Source organism: the organism of the source record quoted next, unplaced genomic scaffold (genome assembly GCF_019419815.1).
Source record: "Pyrus x bretschneideri cultivar Hongxiangsu unplaced genomic scaffold, Pyrus_bretschneideri_v1 Contig33, whole genome shotgun sequence".
Taxonomy (NCBI): Eukaryota; Viridiplantae; Streptophyta; class Magnoliopsida; order Rosales; family Rosaceae; genus Pyrus; species Pyrus x bretschneideri.
The window spans coordinates 4,775,872-4,795,249 of NW_025999646.1; the positions used below are offsets into that span (position 1 = coordinate 4,775,872).

Sequence of the window (19,378 nt, forward strand, 5' to 3'; positions counted from 1 at the left end):
GTCCATGATGATCAACCTTATAAATATGTGTGATTATGTACATCAAATCAAATTAACTTTAAACCAAACAAATAAATAAAGTACAACTAATGCATATATATTTTTGCTTATTATACAAGATCACACCATTACATCATCTCTAATAAACTAACATTACATCCCAAGAAAATTTAAGTTTTAACAGCACACCACAATATATATCGCACACAAAGTTTAAGGCTACAGTAACCAAGATAAATCAATGATCAGAGGCTTCCACGGAGATGGTGATTTTCTGGGCTGTTATTGATCACTATTCATGATCAATTTTGCTTTCTCCAAACTCCTTGCTCTTCAACCTCGCGGGGAAGATTTTTGAACTTTGAACAATGGCTAATCTCCATGTAGCAGAGTGCGGGCATAATTTTCCTCACAAATTCCACATAGCAAAAATTGCGTAATGCATGAAACGTGTGTGTGTGTGTGTATATATATCAGAAGGTAGATATAAATGTAGGAGGTTCATGCATCATGGGGAATGCTTTCATACTTCACGGTCATTTCAAATATTTTACTTTATTTTAAACGTATCTAATTGATAGAAAACAACAAAAGCCTTTGAATTTGTAAAAGATTCATCTCGGAAAACCGGAATTGCATCTCCAATGCGTTGTATCACGTTCAACACATAAAAATTAAATTGAATTAATAGCATGTAAATCAATTCAATAAATAATAAATTAATCATAAAAGAATAATTAAAATGTAATGCTCCCCTGATTAAAGATCAAACTCTCTTGTGCTGATAAGTGTTGTAGGCATAACTCTTGTGTTGATAACGTGTTGTGTTGTAGACATAATTTGCTGAACAATTATGGAGGCCAGAGAGAGAGGGGGTGCGGCATAGAGAGAGAAGAGATAAATGTGTAATTGTGAGGTGCGCGTTCTATTCTACTCCATTGTGTCTTTATTTATAGCAGTAGGGAAGGTTAATTTCTTATCACAATATGATTACAACTCTAATAGGATAATATACAGTCTAAAAGATATGGTAGAATCCCATAAGGATATCACAAATATGTTAAGATTTACACAATTACATTCCTAATCAAATAGGACTGCAACAAAAATCGAAATCTTTTCTCTTTTATCTTCTCATTTTAAACTTAAGAGTTCACAAGAGTTTATACTTTCTCTCACCAAAATTATCAAGTTTGAATCCTTTCTTTCAATAGCTTGTATTGAGAAAATAAAAAATTCATTTGTTTAGGTCCATAATCACATGTTTTACAATAAAAATGAAAAATTACCATTTAGACATATAGAACTAATTGAAGAAAAAAACTATTTAACGCATCTTAGTTTTAGTTTTGTGTGATCACATAGTTTATCTTGTCACGATAAAGTAAATATATTATGTCATCATTAAACAAATATAACTGGCTTTATTACAAGTATAGTTTGCTATACTTTAGCTTTAGTTTCTTCAATTAGATGTAATATCATCCATATGAGTCAAAATTTTCTCTCATGTAGCGGGTTTCATTGTAGAAACTGATTCCACAATGTTTGAATATGAGCTAAAGGTTGTTGGTTGGGATGTTAATAAGCTTTTCTAACATCAGGTTTTAGATTTTTGAATTCTGCTCGAACAAAACTAAAGTCTATTCATTTGCTTGATTCAATATAGTTTTTGTGGAAAGAAATTGAATTCTATGGCTGCTTTTTTGCATTTAAAATTACTGTCATTTTGCAATAAAGTATTTATTTGGTATGAATTGCCTGTGATGGTGGATAAATCTTCATGCCGGTCTATCTGGGGGAGCAGTATGTAGACAATCCTATGTTGTACGATGTCATTTTCTTAGTCGAAGGTTTAAATCATTTATCTTTATTTAAGCTCTTCCTACGTATGCTGTGTTAGCTGACATTACAGAATATTCAATTAGCATGGGTGATTGTATTGTTAACATAAAGGACCTCTTTAAATTTTTGATTGTGTACTGACTAATTGCAGATAGACGGTTCTATGCTCACATAATTTTCTGCTTGGTTCTTCAGATACCTTCCGTGCAACATTTGATGTGGTATGGTTTTCCAATTTCCCCTTTGCAACAATTTCTTTTTGGTTTTTGGAGTATGTATGATTTATTTTTAATTAGAGAAGAAAAATTAATAAAACACAAGAAGCAATTGGAAACATGGCTGCAAGTGATAAGCCAGAGTCTTTTTTTTCAATTAACTATATTACTTTTGTAGTATATGCATGCGCAGGAAAAATCCAAATCGTACTACAAGATCTTAGGGCTCTGTATTTTGTGTCAAACCAATGCATTGAGAGAATATGAACTATTGCGTCTGGTTTGGATATGTGTCTATGGTGGTACCCCTATTTCAAGGCAACTGAGAGCGCTTGACTATGGTAACCCAATGGCTTTCTTTGTTGTTTTTCCTTAAGAGGTTATCGATTCCTTACTTTTTTAACTGAGTTTTTGACTATCAATATTTTGCATTTCTGAGCTTAAAGGCACAAAATGATTATTTGTTATTGGGTAGATGGGTTGCTAAAGGCAAGCAAGACACATAAAAATGACCATTGGGAACGAAAAGTCGCTTCTTCGGTGTATTTATACTTTTTTTAGTTGTATCATGCGAAATTAAGTATCGATTTGCTATGTGTATTTTGTTGAAGTTATGTTTTGATGAGCTTGGATTCCTGAAACGTTTGATACTAAAATGACATGAATAAGCATAATGAATGGTTTGAAAGATGCTATTAATGGTTTTGCGAGTATATCGTTAGTCGTTTGGTTGTATGATTTGTTTTTGTTTTTTCTTTCAAAGCACTTTGCTCTTAATTTTTTGGGGCTGCAGCTTTCGAAGCCCTTTATGCTCAAGGTAAACAATTTTGGATTTCAGCCTTCCAACAATTTTTTTATTTATTTGAATATTGTGAAAGTTGTGTTTTATATGCTATGAAAGTTGAATCTGTGAATTTTTTTTTTTTTAATTCATGGTATATATTCTATTTCATAGTTTTGGATGATGTTGGATTGAAAAGCTTTTCTATAGAACTTATAGTTATTTAAAGTGTTTTATCCATTCTTACATTTACTCTCATAAATTATAGCTGATTTGTTAATCTCTTACCAAAATACGCAAATTATTTTGTAAATTTGTTCTTATTCTAGCAGGAACAACAAATGCAGAAGGGGAACACATATATAATCAGTGTTATTCTAGCCAAAACCTTTATTCTCACAACATTGGGTACGATTGTTATAAGTTTCAATTCATTGTACCTAAATTGAAACAATTTACTATTAGCACAAACTTTTTTATATTTTAAACATGATATTTCATGCATTTTCTAATCCTGCAGCAACGTGCGGGTAGTACTTTCTAATATCTTCTATACATCAAATACATTTCCTTGGCTCCATTTTATGACGTCCATTTCTTCATTTCTTTGACTCCAAGATATCCATCATCAGCTACTCCCTCGTTTCCTCATAGGTACCAATGTACTCGCCGGCAATTGTCCTCAAAATACCTATGCATTCCTTTACTTGCATCATGGCGGGACCAGCAAGAGACCCTAGCATGTGCCGATCGACCTAACATTCTCTAACGATGTCAACTAATCGATGGTTGGTCTGATGGTATCACAAGAGGATGTCAGGAAGGGACATGCTAGGTTCTCTTGTTCCCCTTCGCACGGTGCAAGTAAGTTCAAGGAATGCAAAGGTTCGGTGGCGACTACTTTGGTACCTATGAGAAAACGAGGGAGGAGTTGATGATGATAACTTTCAGATTGACGAAAAATTCACAAATTCAGCGCAACGGGTCAAACTTTGTAAAGTTTTAGCTATGAACCGAATAATGGGCCTCCAAATTTGTAGTGAAACGGGCCTGATTAAATTCGTGTGTTGGGCGTACAAAAGTAAAGCCCCATCTTTTTTAACCTAAATAAATTTTTTTTACACAAATATCATCTGAACTATTCCGGGGGTGTGCATTTACTATCAAACAAAATTTTTTCTGAGAAGCTGCAACCAATACTTCCTTTTGAGTGCTATTTTACTTTCTTATTTGCTAGCACATTATCTCTGGCAATCCAAAACCCATAAAACCACTTTCACATGATCATAAATATATGCAGTTGACTTACCACCAAAAACTAAAGACGAATAATTGATCAGCATATAAATGTTTCTCAAATACTGTCTCTCTCAAAGTGCGAAAGAACAGACAACAATAGTCTTCGTCCGACTGATGAGAATATGAACATCTGAACCTACTAGGGACTGCATACTAGAAAACAGAGAAGGAAGCTTCCCTAGTCACTCTCATTTTCAAGCTTTTTGTGTTACTCGACCTTTCCCTCGCGGTGAATGAACAGATGAATCGAAAGATATACTCACGCGTGGAGATCATGGCTAGAGGAAATGAAAGTGAGGCTGAAACTTGAAAGAAGAGAAATGAAAGAATTAAGTAGTTATTGTTGAAAATAAATTTCACATTGATGGGAGGAGGGACTTTGCATAGACTTTTATGGTAGAATCTTAACTTTTCATGATATTAGAGAAGGTTGTCCCACGTGTGAAGCCCAACGGCCACACGCGTTTCATGTCATCCTGTTTGTGTTTGTTCATGTGTTAGGTTTGAAATTTACCACGCATGAGGGGGGGCGTGTTGAGAATGAATCCCATATTGAAGGGATGAGGGACCTTGCATATGAGCTTATAAGTAAGTTGGTCTATTCATCATATTGCCAATTAATTTTATGATGTAACTCCAACTTTCTTCAGTTATTCCAAAATAAAATCAAATGTACATGGCCTCACATGAAGGATTGATGCCCTACTTATACACATGTTGACATTATTTCCTGATCTCGTGTGAGATACTTGGAGAAGAATCATCAATGCCTTGCCCAATACGTGTTTTATGTCATTTTCACCAACAAATTACGTATTACTAAGTGATATGAGTTTTGATGGTCTTATTTTCAATCCCACACGTTATCTTTCGAAATTGATTGCAGCTAGAATAATTGATCATGTGACTTTGAACATGTAACAAGATTTGGCAAAACCAAACTTGGGGCCATGACAATACTAGCCACCAACCATTTTTAAGAAAACTAAAGGAAAAGAAGGAAAAAGGCCAAAAGAAGAGGAGGACCACACATATAATTATACCCCTACCTTAGTGATTGTGTTTGATTGGGCATTATTGCTCTTATAATGGCAATTTTGTCCTCTCGATCGATAGAAACCACAAAGTTGGATAGCTATAATGTGTGTTCCACAAGGCAGTTATGGGTTTTTATTTCTATTTTTTGTGATTGTCTCGACGTAGAGATTTTAAAACCAAAAAATATTAAACTTACTGCAAATTATAATATCATTTAAATTACTAAATTTAGGATTGCTCCAGCTAAATCGACCTCTAAGTTGTGATTATTATTTGAGCAGTAGATTACACTGAAGTTTAGAGTCCAACTTCTATTGGTTGATATGTATTATTTTTACATGATCGGATTATACATATAGAAAAATAAGTACGTTAATTAGTAATAATTCAATATTTAAAATTGATAGTCATATTAACATTATCCTAAAAAAATGCTCCAAAACTACCTGTAAGCTGAATCATCAGTGAAAAAATGAATTTGGGTCTGCCATGTATACTGACAAATCATTTCAAGGCCAAGAAAATGAGAGATTTTTTTAGTGTGACCGTCACAAAGGATGATACACCACGTGTCATTATATAAATAATAAAATATGTGTGTCAAAATGTTAATAATTTAAAAAATATAATTTTCTACAACTTACATAAAAACACGTAATGTACCACATTTGTTCCCGTCACAATTAAAAATTTTTTCAAGAAAACAATATAGCACAATCATTCAGATGATAGCCGGACTGGACCTTGCATTATTATCAAGTTCAATGGTTGTGGCAATTTGTAGTCCTTTTCTGCACACGTGGCTCTGTTTCGTGGCCTCTTTGCCCGCACTAAATTTGAATGAGAGGTAATCTATTAGAAAATGTCACACTTTGCCATGTTCTTGGATATAAATTTTGCGAACTCTTAGCGAATAAATGACAATAAGTAGCAAAGTCCAATTTAATTAGCAATACCAAAATGAAAGCCAAACTTGTTTACTACTACTTTAGTGATGAATGAGTCAAAAACTTCTTACACATAAGTTATATTATTCAAAACTCGCATGAATATGATCTACAATACCTACGTGTGACATTATATGTATAAAAAGAAAGACAAATTTGTCTACTATTGTATATGTTTTGATAAGCGATATTTTAAAACACTTTAATTTATAGAATTTATTTGTATTAGAGTGTGTATCAGTAACATGAACAATTTGTCAGCCTAAATGGCATTAATCTATAAATAAATAAAAAAGCCTCAAACTCAAAGACAAAAAGACGGACACACTACACCGGCCAACCAATTAACCTTACTTCCTTGTATGCATAACTAGATAGAAAAGCCTTACTTCTTTGTATACAAAACCGAATATAAAAGCACCATTTCCTCGCATTATATAACCAAGTGGTTTCCGTAATCCAATCCAACATCAATAACATGGATCATCATCCAATATCCGAAGACCCCAAAACCCCGCTTCTCCCTCTCCACGATCAAATCCAACGGTCGCAGAGCTTCCATTCATCCTTGAAATCCATTATAACACTCAAGAACTTCTTCATCCTCCTCGGACCTCTTCTTTGCACCATCATATGCCTCTGTGTGAAGCTAGATGGCCCGGTGGCCAGCCGGAACATGTTGGCAGTGCTAGTGTGGGTGTTTGCTTGGTGGATCACGGAGGCCGTGCCCATGCCAATTACCTCTATGTCCCCACTCTTTCTCTTCCCTTTCTTTGGAATATCCTCTGCTGATGATGTTGCTCAATCTTACATGGACGATGTTATTGCCCTTCTTCTTGGAAGCTTTATATTGGCTCTTGCTGTTGAGCATTATAACATCCACAGAAGATTGGCCTTGAATGTGAGTTTCTCTGGCTACCATGCTTCTCTGCTAAGATGGATCATCTTAATGGTTATTTATGCTGTGATTATTATGCTTAATGGTTATTTTAGTACAAGCGTACAGATACATGAGAAAAACAAAGGAAGGGACCAAATGGCAAACATTTTACTTCTCTATTCGTTCACAATTTCCCTCGGTTATTTTTGCATTTCTTGTTTGGTAGAAAGCTATTGCAGCCATATTATATTACATACGATAATTTTAAATTTGGTTTGCCCGGAAATTCATTGGATTAGATTTGAGAAATCTGTCATTTACTAGTTAGTTCACTGACTAATCCCATTGATATATAATAGGGAACTTTAATGAAAAGCTTCCGGTACTGTTCATTTTAACGAAAAATCATATTTTTATATTAAGAAGTCAATCATGTATCATTCACTTTATCCTTTATTTTATCCTTATCGTTAAAACTCAAAGTTTTCGAATCATTTTTATTAGTTTTTCTATATCCTATCGAAATTTTAAATATTGAAAAAATATATTTAGCTATTTTTTCTTCCTAAATTAATGCACTTTTGTCCAAGAATACGGAAATGCAAGAGAGGAGCGTCAATAACGCTTTACTAATCCATGGTAAATGTTACGTTAGAAAGGAAACGTGAATTTGAATTCTCATACATTTCATTCCAAAATCAACAAGAATCAAATGGATAGTCCTCCCTCCAATGACCCCAAAATCCCACTTCTCCCACTTGATGATCCAAATCCAAACCATAACTCACAAATCCGCTACCCTTCTTCACTGGAATCCATTCTACCATCCAAGAACTTGTCCATCCTCCTGGGGCCTCTTTTGAGCACCGTTATTTGCCTCTGTGTCAACTTAGATGGCGCCATCGCTAGCCGGAATATGTTGGCCGTGCTTGCCTGGGTGTTTGCTTGGTGGCTCACGGAGGCCGTGCCGATGCCAGTTACCTCAATGTCCCCTCTCTTCCTCTTCCCGCTCTTCGGAATTGCCTCTGCAGATGATGTTGCCCACTCTTACACGAACGATGTTATTGCCCTCGTTCTTGGAAGCTTTATTTTGGCTCTCGCCGTTGAGCATTATAACATACACAAAAGATTGGCCTTGAATGTGAGTCCTCTTTTCATTGTTGTTTTCTCGTATTAACCCATTCATGTGATACATCGCTCACATAATATTATTGGCATCAATAAAGCAAACATAAATACATTGTTTAAAGAAAACATAAATATATTTTCGACAACATTAATATGTGTCACAACTTGAGAATTGAGTGCCTTAGTGTCTGAACCCTACTAGGGTGACAACCACATTGTGCTCGAACCCTGTCGTATACTATCCGCTTAGGGTTTTCAAAATAATTTCTTTTTTGGATTCAAGCGATACTAGTGAAGGAGAAACAAACTTTGGACTTCATGTACAAGAATAATTTATGGTAATGCTAAAGAGACCATCTATTTAAACTAAATTTTGGAAACTATATGATGTGGTTGTTGATGATTGAGAAAAAAAATTTAATGTGCCGAAAATACGACTCGGTACAGCAAGTGTCATAATAAAATTGGTTGGATTTTCTTTTTTCAGTTTCCAACAAAATATATTATTACCCTTGATCAGTCGGGCAGTATTTACGGCACATTGAAAAATTTCTTGATGTTTGAATTATTATTTAAATATTGATTAACGTATTTATTTTTACATTTACAAATTGGACAAGTTGATTTACCTAGTATTCCAGAACACAGATAACCCTGGTGTTCTGCGGAGATCCCTTGAATCCGCCATTGCTGCTGCTGGGAATATGTGGGACCGCAGCATTCATCAGCATGTGGATGCACAACGTGGCAACTGCGGTGATGATGATGCCCGTAGCCACCGGCATTCTCCGGCGGTTTCCGACGGGTCCCGACCAGTCCGTGGTTGTGAGCAACTTTTGCAAAGCCGTGATTCTGGGGGTGTTGTACTCCATAACCATAGGAGGGATGAGCACTCTGACGGGGACAGGTGTCAATCTCATATTGGTTGGAATGTGGAAGAGCTATTTCCCACAAGCAGCTCCAATCACCTTCAGCACCTGGTTCTGTTTCGCCTTCCCTTCGGCATTGTTGATGTTCTTGGCTTTGTGGGGTTTGCTTTGCTCCTTGTATTGCCCAAGGGGTTCAGGCCAGGCTCTCTCTGTTTATTTAGACAAAGCCCATTTGAAGAAGGAACTCGAATTGCTAGGTAGGAGCCCTCAAACTTAGAGCAACTTACATGCAATCAACATCAAATTGTGGTGTATCTTAAGTCAATCATGCATTGTTGTCTGTGAATTTTTTGACAACAAAAACTGCTTCTAACTAAATTAGGCAAAAAACATTTAAATGTGTTTTTGAGGGAGTAGGACTTTTAATAAAAAATCAACGTGTTTCTAATGAAAGTACTGATATTAAAGCGTTGATGAGAAAAAATGTTTCTTACAAATGCAATTTCGAAAAAACCACTCTTTTTTACGGCAATTGTTGTGAATACCCCAAATGCCATAATAAAATAGGTAACACATGGTATCACCGTATTGGTCATGTTCTTTTTGGTTTTTTTTTATTTTTAGAAACTGTTCTTTTTGGCTTTTGGCCCAGTGTTCGGTATCCAATCTTAGGCACTAGAGAACACCTTCTGTGTAATTATATTTCCAAATCAACTTACAAGTGTTGATGCGGCAACCGGCAGGTCCAATGGCTTTTGCTGAGAAGTTGGTACTGGCTTTGTTTTCGGTGCGTCCCCAAGTACTCAGTTTCGCATAGTTTTTTAGTATGGATGTGTCCTTCAGTTATTATGACTAGCATTTTCTGCAGATGCTGATTGTTTTGTGGATGACAAGAAGCATAACGGAGGATATTCCGGGCTGGGGAGTCCTCTTCAACGGACGTGCCGGAGATGGAACTGTCAGTGTGAGTATTGACATTTCTTCTTAGGTGTTCTAACTTTAAACACGAAATAGCCATATACACAGACCTTTCGTTGGATCAAATTTTCAAGTGTGACTTGAAATGTTTGTAGGTTATGATTGCAATTTTTTTGTTCATAATTCCAAGCAAAAAACAAAAAGGTGAGAAGTTGATGGACTGGGAAAAATGCAAGAAGCTACCCTGGAATATCATATTGTTACTAGGTGCTGGTTTAGCCATAGCTGACGGAGTTCGATCCAGTGGCCTTGCTAATTTATTATCTGAAACCCTAGATTTTTTGGAGGCAGTCCCATATGTTGCCATTGCTCCTGCTGTGTGTCTCATAAGTAGTTCCATCACTGAGTTGATCACATCAAACAATGCGACAGCCACGCTTATTATTCCTCTCCTAATTCAAATTGCCAAAAGTATGCATGTCCATCCTCTCCTTCTGATGATTCCGGGTGGCATTGGGACACAATTTGCTTTCTTGCTTCCTACGGCAACTCCTTCAAATACCGTAGGATTCGCCACTGGCCACATTGAGATCCAAGATATGATCAAGATTGGCTTGCCATTGAAGATTGTTGGGATTGCTGTGTTGTCCCTTTTGATGCCCACTCTTGGTAACATTCCTTTTCTCTTCATTATTTAGCTCACTTAAATTTTGATCAATTTTCATCTTCATTAGTTCTACTTGATGTTGTAGTTCATAAGTAACTATTGAGTTTTGGCTATTGCAGGAGTTTATGTATTTAGGACAAGTGAACCAGTTCAATGACTTGAAAGTTCAATAATGTTATGATGTCTCACAAAATCTCAAGGCATAACAAAAAGCAGAACATGTTTTGTTAGCGATAGTCCTATGATTCCATTCATCTGTGAGTCTATTTGTGATTCTGAGATACTTATATGAATTCAAAGCATGATTTTAAATTTACATTTCATATATGATGTCCATGATGATCAACCTTATAAACATGTGTGATTATGTACTTCAAATCAAATTAACTTTAAACCAAACAAATAAATAAAGTACAACTAATGCATATATATTTTTGCTTATTATACAAGATCACACCATTACATCATCTCTAATAAACTAACATTACATCCCAAGCAAATTTAAGTTTTAACAGCACACCACAACATATATCGCACACAAAGTTTAAGGCTAGAGTAACCAAGATAAATCAATGATCGGAGGCTTCCATGGAGATGGTGATTTTCTGGGCTGTTATTGATCACTATACACTGATCAATTTTGCTTTCTCCAAACTCCTTGCTCTTTAACCTCGCGGGGAAGATTTTTGAACCTTGAACAATGGCTAATCTCCATGTAGCGGAGTGCAGGCATAATTTTCATCAAGTTCTCCCCATCTTCCTCATAGTTCAGCAACTTCAAACACAAACCCTCAACATGTTTCCAAGTGGACTGATCACTGGTCAGTTTCTTAATGTCACAATTCTCAACACAGAGATACTGCAATTCAGAAAGCACATTCGGATGAAACCAGTTGGGCATTGTGTTGGAATGATAATTCCTTACATACAGCTCCCTGAGATTTGGAGGCATCTTAAGCCCGTCTAACTTTACCAAAGTTTCCCGTTCTTTACATTCTTCAGCATCAATGGTAAGGACTTTGAGATTGCTGAGACTTGATAGGATGCCCATTTCATCTTGGGAGATTTCAGTGTCAGCACTTAGGACAATTCGAAGAACTCTTAGCTTCTTTAGTTTGCTGAGCTCACGAAGGGCGCAACGTTGTGTTTTGGCCGGATTCACCACCTTGAACCCGGTGAGTTCTTGTAGAAGACAGAGGCTCCCCAAACCCTTGGGTAGGCAATCAAGGGGACAATCTCCAACGTCCAAGACAATGAGCCTCTTCAAACATTTGATGGACGGGTGTATTTTGACTAATTTTTTGCATCCGTTCAACACCAAAAGCTGGAGGTTAAGCAGTTTCTGAATCGAAGATGGGACTTCCCGTATCTGAGTTCCACTCAAGTTTAGACATGCTAAGCGTTTTAGAGAACTGATATAGTTGAAGAGATCCTCAGCACACAACACTGTTAAATAAAACATGTGAGATGGAATATTTTGTTTTGTTTCGTTTTTTGTTTTTGTTTGTGGAAAATGATTTCTACATGTCTCTTCTTCTTATACACACTCATGTTTATTTTATTCCTTTGATTTATTATATCCAAAGGTCATAAATAAAGTAGGTGTGCATAAAGGAAGAAAAGAGGAGCGTGATAATCATTTTTTTTAATGCACAAACATTACATATACAAGCGCATGCACTCAATAGATCGAAATTAGAAAGCATGATGAAGAATTTAAAGTACGTTCTACCTGGAGATGTGGTACTGCTATCTTTGACAACTTTAGAGTAAGACAGGTCCAACACCCTGAGGGACTCCAGTAACCCAAGATTCTTGCCAAAGTTATTAGGTGGGCTTGACATGAGAAAAAAAGTCCTCAACTTTGGATTAACTTCTAATTCCTTCTGGTCATCATCCATATCTTCGCTGATACCGAACCATCGTGGCTTTTGCTCATTTTGCTCATGTTTCTGCATTAGCTTTCCTTGCTCATTGAAGATGCAAAATGCCTCCTCTCCCGCAATCTTGATAATTAGCTCCCGCACCATATCGTGTATCTTGCACTTATAAACTTTCCCATCATACCATCGCCGATCCACTACTTCCAGCAGGCATCTGTTCACTAGTTCTGCGAGATATTCATATCCCAATTCTATAGCTGTTTTTGAATCCTTTTGCTGGACGAGGCCCTCCCCAACCCACCAGTGAATCAACTGTTCGGCATCTATCTCGAAGTCTTCGGGATAAATGGAGACGCACAATAGGCATTGCTTGAGACTGGTATGTGGAAGTTCATCATAACTTAACTGCAGAGAGTTGATGACATCTACATTTTCTCCTTCGGTTGTGAGTGCATGGAATTTTTTCGAAATGTCTGTCCATTTTAAAAGAGAATCAACCTTCGCAGCTAATAAGCTTCCTAAAGTCTTTATTGCCAGAGGAAGGCCACCACATTTCTTCAGGATACGCAGTGAAACATCTTTATAATCATCACCAGGGCATTCTCCATTGCTTTTTCGAAATGCATATTCACTGAATAAATCCCAGCCGTCTTCGTCCTTCAGACGTTTATGGTAATGAATTTGTGTGTTTCTAAGAACCATTGTTTGCGCAACGTCTTCTATCCTGGTTGTAATAATGATGCAGCTGGATTTACCAACTGATGTTGGCAGCTTGGAGCACAGGTCTTTCAACCAATCTGACTTGTTTCTGTAAGGCCACACATCATCCAGGACAATGAGATAGGATTTACCGTTAAGGACATTGATGAGTCTGCGCAAAATTTCATCACTCTCCGAGGAAGACGTTTCTTCATTAACTTTGTTGAGTAACTTCTTCAGGATCCACTGCTCGCAGAAATTTCCTGAAACACATACCCACATTGTCTTTTCAAAGTGATCCAAGATTTGAGAATCGTTAAAGAGTTGTTGAGCAAGGGTGGTTTTGCCCAAGCCCCCCATCCCCACAATGCCAATGTAGTTCATTGCTGGTTCCTTCTCGTCGTCGTAAAGTATCCACCCTTTCAACTTTTCTATGTCCCCATCCAATCCATATGTCTTATGTGGGTTTAGTGAACCAACAAATCGCCTGCTGCTGCTGATGTGTTCGCTCAAACTACTATCGGCAGTAGCTGATGCACTCAAATACTTGACCAACTCATCGTGCACGTCCTTCATATCAGAATTAATCTTCGTCAACCTCCTGCCCATCTCATGCGGGAAAACCGGATCCAGAGGCAACAAGCATGAGAAGAACCTCTTTTTCTTCTTTTCTTCCTCCCTAATGAGGCAATCCGTCAATGCGTTGTCGGCTTCATAAATCACTTCCCTTAGCTCACTCAAATTTTTCTTGATCATTTCCTGATCAGACGACAGTTTCAGTTTCTTATCTGCGTCGACAACTAAGCATCTCATTTTTCCGAGCCATTTCTTCATCTTCTCAAGCTCACTTTTGAAATTAAAACAGAACTGAGCTTCGTGCGCTGCAGCACTGACTACTTGTGTTGTTACGGCCTGAACCAGAGCTTCAACTAGCATCGTCATCGATCTGTTACAGTTTTACACATTTCGCTCTTAGTTATATTATAGTTATGATACTATTATTTAAGACAATTAAAAATAGATAAAATCCATATTAGAACATTTTAGCATAGAATAAGTTGAAAAATAGCAAGTGGAATTGCCATGGTGGTTAGAGTCTCTCTTTTACACAATGCATCTCGGATTCAAACTATTATTTTCTCCTTAATGTAAATCAGTGTAGAGCATTGCTTATAATAAAAAAAATAAATAAATAAGATGACAAATTCTTCCCTCTCCTTAATAATAGTAATTAAAAAAAAAATGTTATGCCCAATCGTGAAAGAAATTATAGAGTGAGTGAGAGGGAATGGCAGAGAGTGAGATGGGATCAAAGGTTTGTGATATGTGTTTTCTCTCTTTGTCTTGACCCCCAACTAGTTTCGCCAATCACACCTAATATAGGATATGGATTTGCTCATCACCCTCAACTAGGTCCTGAGCGTTGCCCCAGTTCCTTAGAGTGCAACACGAGATTAATCATGGTTAACTAGCGTAAATTTTATATACATAAAAAATAGCTTAATAATAAAATTACATTCCTTTGTTTCCACTTATGTCTTGCTTCAAGCAAGTAGATTATTGTTTCATGATTGGAATGATCTGTAAGAGCAAGTCAGAGAGCCATAGGACCCTCTTTAGCAAGGTACCATGTTTGTAATGCTTCATGCACATGTCTTTGAATAAAGATTAGAGTGATGGCTCATTCAGCTTCTTCCTCGCTATTGTTGGCTTCGCTAGTTTTCTAACTTCTTAATAGTTAAGTGGAGCTTCTCATTTTATATCCCGTTGAGTTTAGTTTTGCCATTGTTGACTCGACGTATGCATGCTGGGCTAAGGTGGAAAAAATATAGCCCGACAAAAACTTGGAAAACGGGTTGGGCTTCTGGCCCAATAAGGAACCCAAGTTTGAAACGAATTTGGGCAGCGATGCCCAAAGCCGAGACTTCACTGGAGAGCAGAGCTCAAATATGGCTATTGGCTAGTTTGCTCTAGCATTTTATTTGGATGAATAAATTTAATATTACTAAAGGATTTTAAAATAATGAAATTTTATTTTTTTATGTTTTTGAGTTTTCTTATTTACTTAACCTAAAACAACAAAAAAATTTGAAATATGGAATTTATTATTTTTAAACTATTACTCATAGAAATCTAAAATTAACACATATTTACTTGGAGTTTAAACTTAAGAATTACAAATTTTGTTTATATCTAGACATTATAAATTTATATATATATGAATCCAAGCGAGAGAATCCATGCATGTTAATTTATAAATTCTGATTTCTATAAAAACTTGAAGTTTATTTCTCTATCTAAACATATTGTAAGGGTATGTTTACAAAACCGTAGTGAAATACGAAGAAACGGAATTGCACTTTTTTTCGAAGCATTCAAGCGATTATCAATATTTCCATAGAGAGGGTATTTGTATTCTGGGATAAGCCTCCGCCAGAAGAAATCCAACTTTTCTACACACCACTCCTGTTCCTTCTACCTTTCAGCCGAGTCTACCGACTCCCTTGAACGTTCACCAGCTCAATCTCGTCAATCGGCGATGATGGGCCTCAAGCTGCACGGGTTCAGGATGATTTTTTCAGGATGGGTTTCGAAGCTGCAGTTGGTGAAGAATAGGTTGTCGTTGGCGAAGATCGGATTTGGAACTCGCTTGGTGCACATTTGGCATTGAATACACACTCCGGATCTACTGCTATGGTGGCTGTGGGATATATTACGGTGGCTATGTTGTTGGAGAGAGAGATGAGAAGTAGATGGAGAAAAGAGATGGGGAAGTCGAAAGAACTGGGGGATGGGAAGAAGAGTATCAGGGAGCAATGATGACGGGGAAAAAGATGGAGAAAAGAAAAGAAAAAAGAATTGGGGATGAGAAAGGAGTTTCACGGAGCAAGGAGCTTGTGGAAGAAGACAACGGGGAACTAAGGTTTATTAATCTGTTTTTCCAAAAACATTAGGATGACAGGGGGGCGGGGTCGGCCTCCACCTCCATCCCAGCCTCCGTTGGTGAAAGAAAGAAAGAACATAAAAAATCTCATCTGCATATGGTGTTTGGTTTTTTAACTTCGGGGGTACATTGGTCAAAATTGAAGCATGAAAATTTCCTGAAAATTACTTAATGAGCATCATATACAGATAAGATTTCCAGAATGTGAATTTTTGTTATATTTGAAAGTTTTAATAAAAACTGACATTTACGAATTTAGGTGTCAAAATTTCGCTATAAATCATAAATTCTCGGTAGAAAGAAGTGAGTTCAAATCAAATTTTCCTAATACAAATGCTTGACTCCGATTTATGGGTAATGCGTTTCATGCTTACTCTAATTCTTTCTTACTTCGATTCTTGGTTGGAAAAGATGCCCTAAGCCCAACGGTAGTTGGTGGGTGACGCGGGATGGAGCAACCGGCTCGACATCAACATCGTTACTTACTCAGATGCAGAAAACAGGTGGCTTGAGGGTACCATCACTGCCCAATCCTCGACTTCCGTCGAGGAGGGAGGGGACTATGATGTTAGTCGCATGGGGAGAATGCGGCTAACGGCGCAGGAAAAACATCGTGAGCACTGGATTTCCATAATCCGGCGAGATTCAACCGGAATCTCGCGTGTCCGTTCGTTAAGGACGATGTCTTGACCTCGCTGTCTGTTCGGCTCAGTCGCGAGCACTAGTTAGTTCAGCTCAAGCGTTGGGCTGATAGTTTGGGCTTTGTCAAATACGACTCGAGATTTAATTCTTGCAGAATTCGAGTTTAGGGTTTGTTTAAGGAAATTTTAACGAAAAACTCATGGTACTGTTTATTTTAATGAAAAATTACATTTTTACACTAAAAAGTCAATTCTGGTACTATTCACTTTACCCTTTATTTTGTCCTTATCATTAAAACTCAAAGTTTTCAAGTCATTTTCATTAGTTTTCCTTTTGTATGTTTAATTGATTTCCAGATTTTTGGTCAGTAACTCCGCATAACTCACAAACAACATAATTCAAGAAATTCACGATATGATATATAATTTTATAAATTATTAAATTGGGTTCATGCTCCATAGTGATTGTTTATATAATCAAGGCTTTGAAACACGAATTCGAGTTTAGAATTACCCGGTTGACGTGGCCAAACTTCGAACTTGAAGTGACCTCCCCAGTCGAGTACAGAGCACCTGCTGCCCTTGCTAATGGTGAATCTACAAAGAGAGCCATATAAAGGGAGTTTTAACAAAACGTCAACGGTAAAAGTAATTGTGAATAAATGATAATCATCACTATAAAAGTTTCATAAAGAAATATAGGGAGATGATCCTTCAAAGACTATTTGATTCATCGAACTCCATATACTACAATAAAATACCCTCTTAGCAAGAAGATAATTCCTCTATAAAAGCAAGAATTGAGTCGCATAAAGGATTTTCATCGAGGTAATCCTCTAGGAGATGGTCTAAGGCGAGGAAGTAGTGATCGTCTTTTTACGATGAATTATTTCTCACTATATAGTGCAGCGTCAAAAGCATGCATGTCTTACTGATAAATGTGTTGAGAAATAAATTATAAAGTGAGAAGGAACATGAAAGAGATACATGTGTGTTTTACCCTTAAACTTGTGCCTTTATTCATACTAATTCACAGTGCCCTTTACTTAACCCCAAGAAATAGAGTCAGACAGAGAAATAAACTTCTAGATCATATAGATCTTGTGCCTTTATTTAATATAAAATATTATTCATAACAAACTCAATTTGTTTTCTTAATATTTTGCTCTATTCATCACATATATGATCTGGTTTTGGTAGTTTCACAAAAATCAAGTTTTTAAGAACATTTAAAGTATTTTTTTGGCATAAAACATCATCCTTTCTTGACGTCCAAAACATATAGATCGAGGGCACGACCGAATCAACTAAGAACTTGACAATAATGAATCTATCATCATTCAGGAGCACATACTCAAATTAACGTAATCGATCGAGTTGGACTTGACTATCGGAGGACTTCAAATCCTGCTGATCAGATACAAAGAATTAATCCATTTGTGATAATATATATATATATATATATATGTATGTATGTATGTATGTATGTATATGTATGTATGTATATGAAACCAGAAATTATTAATTGATGGCTTTTACTCTGTAATCTATAGTATAATTAGCAGGAAAGATGGAGAAGAAGATGAATACCTTGTTTTGTTTCCTGGTGAAAGCTAGCTAGCTGCTTCATCTGCATCTGACTGTGTAATCAGTGAGATTGATGCACCAAGACTACATGAAAAACGCCTTATAACTTGTACTCTTGGGTTTGATATTTCATTGCAACAATATATATATATATATATAGAGAGAGAGAGAGAGAGAGAGAGAGAGAGAGAGATACGCACACAAGTAGGGGGCACTGATTATCTTTTGGGACTTTCTAAGATAGTCCGGTTTTATATTTTGATTTAAAAAAAAACAAACAATATTATTTATACTAAGATAGAGGGAATAAGTTTAAGCCTTGCAAATGAGTTAGTAATAATGTGATTTGAATTAGCTTTTGATGAGAATCGAACGTAAAACTCCTCACTTACAAGTAAAAAGAAATATTATTAGATCATAGTACTAAGTCATATATTTTAAGATTTTAAAAGTTAGATTTTTATTTAGAAAATACAGACATTTTAATAGTTAGAAAATACAAAAGTTTATAATTTAAAGATTAAATTATTTGAAATATTAGTGAACACAAGAACTTTTTTATCTTTTGACGGTCCACAAAACTCTATTATTGTTGTCGACTGCTGTTAATCATGGTTCTTGTGGGTGACGGATGATAGCCATGACGTGTATATAACATGTAATGGATGACAACATTAAACGAAGTCCATCTTCATGAACTTTAAGTCAGGACAAACAATAATATCTTCATGAACTTTAAGTCAGGACAAACTCTATTATTGTTATTGTTATTGCCCTTTAATTATTAGACAATTCGATTTATTATTTAAACCCGTATGGTAACCTTCTTTATTCAGTAGAGACTTAATAAATCATTATCTTTCAGTCACCATATGCCGTTAACTTTAAAAAGTGAATAGAAACATGATTTTATGTCCAGACTTAGATTTATTGGTTTTTAATTGTTATGATTTGAAATTGGAACATCGGCAGTTTGAGAGGAATTTATTGATTAAAAAAAAGTTATACCTAGTCAGAATGGACAAAAAACTTATCCC

The 19,378-nt window shown here is 36.2% G+C and overlaps 2 protein-coding genes and 1 long non-coding RNA gene across 8 annotated transcripts; 2 read left to right on the forward strand and 1 right to left on the reverse strand.

Moving 5' to 3' along the window:
- Positions 1 to 33: 33 nt before the first annotated feature.
- On the reverse strand, positions 34 to 18,513 carry LOC103936824 (disease resistance RPP13-like protein 4). Of its 2 annotated transcripts, XM_048591284.1 has the most exons (6): positions 18,345 to 18,513; positions 18,109 to 18,161; positions 17,269 to 17,351; positions 12,320 to 14,115; positions 11,303 to 12,033; positions 34 to 383 (listed from the first exon to the last, which is right to left on the reverse strand). In XM_048591284.1, exons 4-6 carry the CDS (start codon positions 14,109 to 14,111, stop codon positions 303 to 305), a joined length of 2,604 nt encoding a protein of 867 aa, XP_048447241.1. In that variant the 5' UTR covers positions 14,112 to 14,115; positions 17,269 to 17,351; positions 18,109 to 18,161; positions 18,345 to 18,513; the 3' UTR covers positions 34 to 302. The 2 variants fall into 2 exon arrangements, with proteins under 2 accessions (XP_048447241.1, XP_048447242.1); XM_048591285.1 differs by lacking the exon at positions 34 to 383 and having other exon boundaries at positions 10,991 to 12,033; positions 18,109 to 18,164; positions 18,345 to 18,511.
- On the forward strand, positions 849 to 3,421 carry LOC103942768. Its single transcript, XR_007260822.1, has 2 exons — positions 849 to 916; positions 1,997 to 3,421. It is a non-coding gene; the product is annotated as an uncharacterized LOC103942768 (long non-coding RNA).
- On the forward strand, positions 6,459 to 10,910 carry LOC108866937 (tonoplast dicarboxylate transporter-like). 5 transcript variants are annotated; one of them, XM_048591290.1, is made up of 7 exons: positions 6,888 to 7,026; positions 7,899 to 8,146; positions 8,782 to 9,259; positions 9,746 to 9,789; positions 9,871 to 9,966; positions 10,076 to 10,589; positions 10,707 to 10,910. In XM_048591290.1, the coding sequence occupies exons 2-7, from the start codon at positions 7,922 to 7,924 to the stop codon at positions 10,742 to 10,744; spliced, it is 1,395 nt and encodes a 464-aa protein (XP_048447247.1). In that variant the 5' UTR covers positions 6,888 to 7,026; positions 7,899 to 7,921; the 3' UTR covers positions 10,745 to 10,910. The 5 variants fall into 5 exon arrangements, with proteins under 5 accessions (XP_048447246.1, XP_048447243.1, XP_048447245.1 ...); XM_048591289.1 differs by lacking the exon at positions 7,899 to 8,146 and having other exon boundaries at positions 6,459 to 7,026; positions 8,767 to 9,199; XM_048591286.1 differs by lacking the exon at positions 7,899 to 8,146 and having other exon boundaries at positions 6,463 to 7,026; positions 8,767 to 9,259.
- Positions 18,514 to 19,378: the final 865 nt, after the last annotated feature.

Coding starts and splice junctions, on each gene's coding strand:
- LOC108866937 (XM_048591286.1), top strand. CDS start 6,604: ATGGATCATCATCCAATATCCGAAGACCCCAAAACCCCGCTTCTCCCT. Junction 7,027..8,766: donor ACAGAAGATTGGCCTTGAAT/GTGAGTTTCTCT, acceptor TGATTTACCTAG/TATTCCAGAACACAGATAAC. Junction 9,790..9,870: donor TGGTACTGGCTTTGTTTTCG/GTGCGTCCCCAA, acceptor CATTTTCTGCAG/ATGCTGATTGTTTTGTGGAT.
- LOC103936824 (XM_048591284.1), bottom strand. CDS start 14,111: ATGACGATGCTAGTTGAAGCTCTGGTTCAGGCCGTAACAACACAAGTA. Junction 12,034..12,319: donor TAGCAGTACCACATCTCCAG/GTAGAACGTACT, acceptor TTTATTTAACAG/TGTTGTGTGCTGAGGATCTC. Junction 384..11,302: donor TTATGCCTGCACTCCGCTAC/ATGGAGATTAGC, acceptor GCACTCTGCTAC/ATGGAGATTAGCCATTGTTC.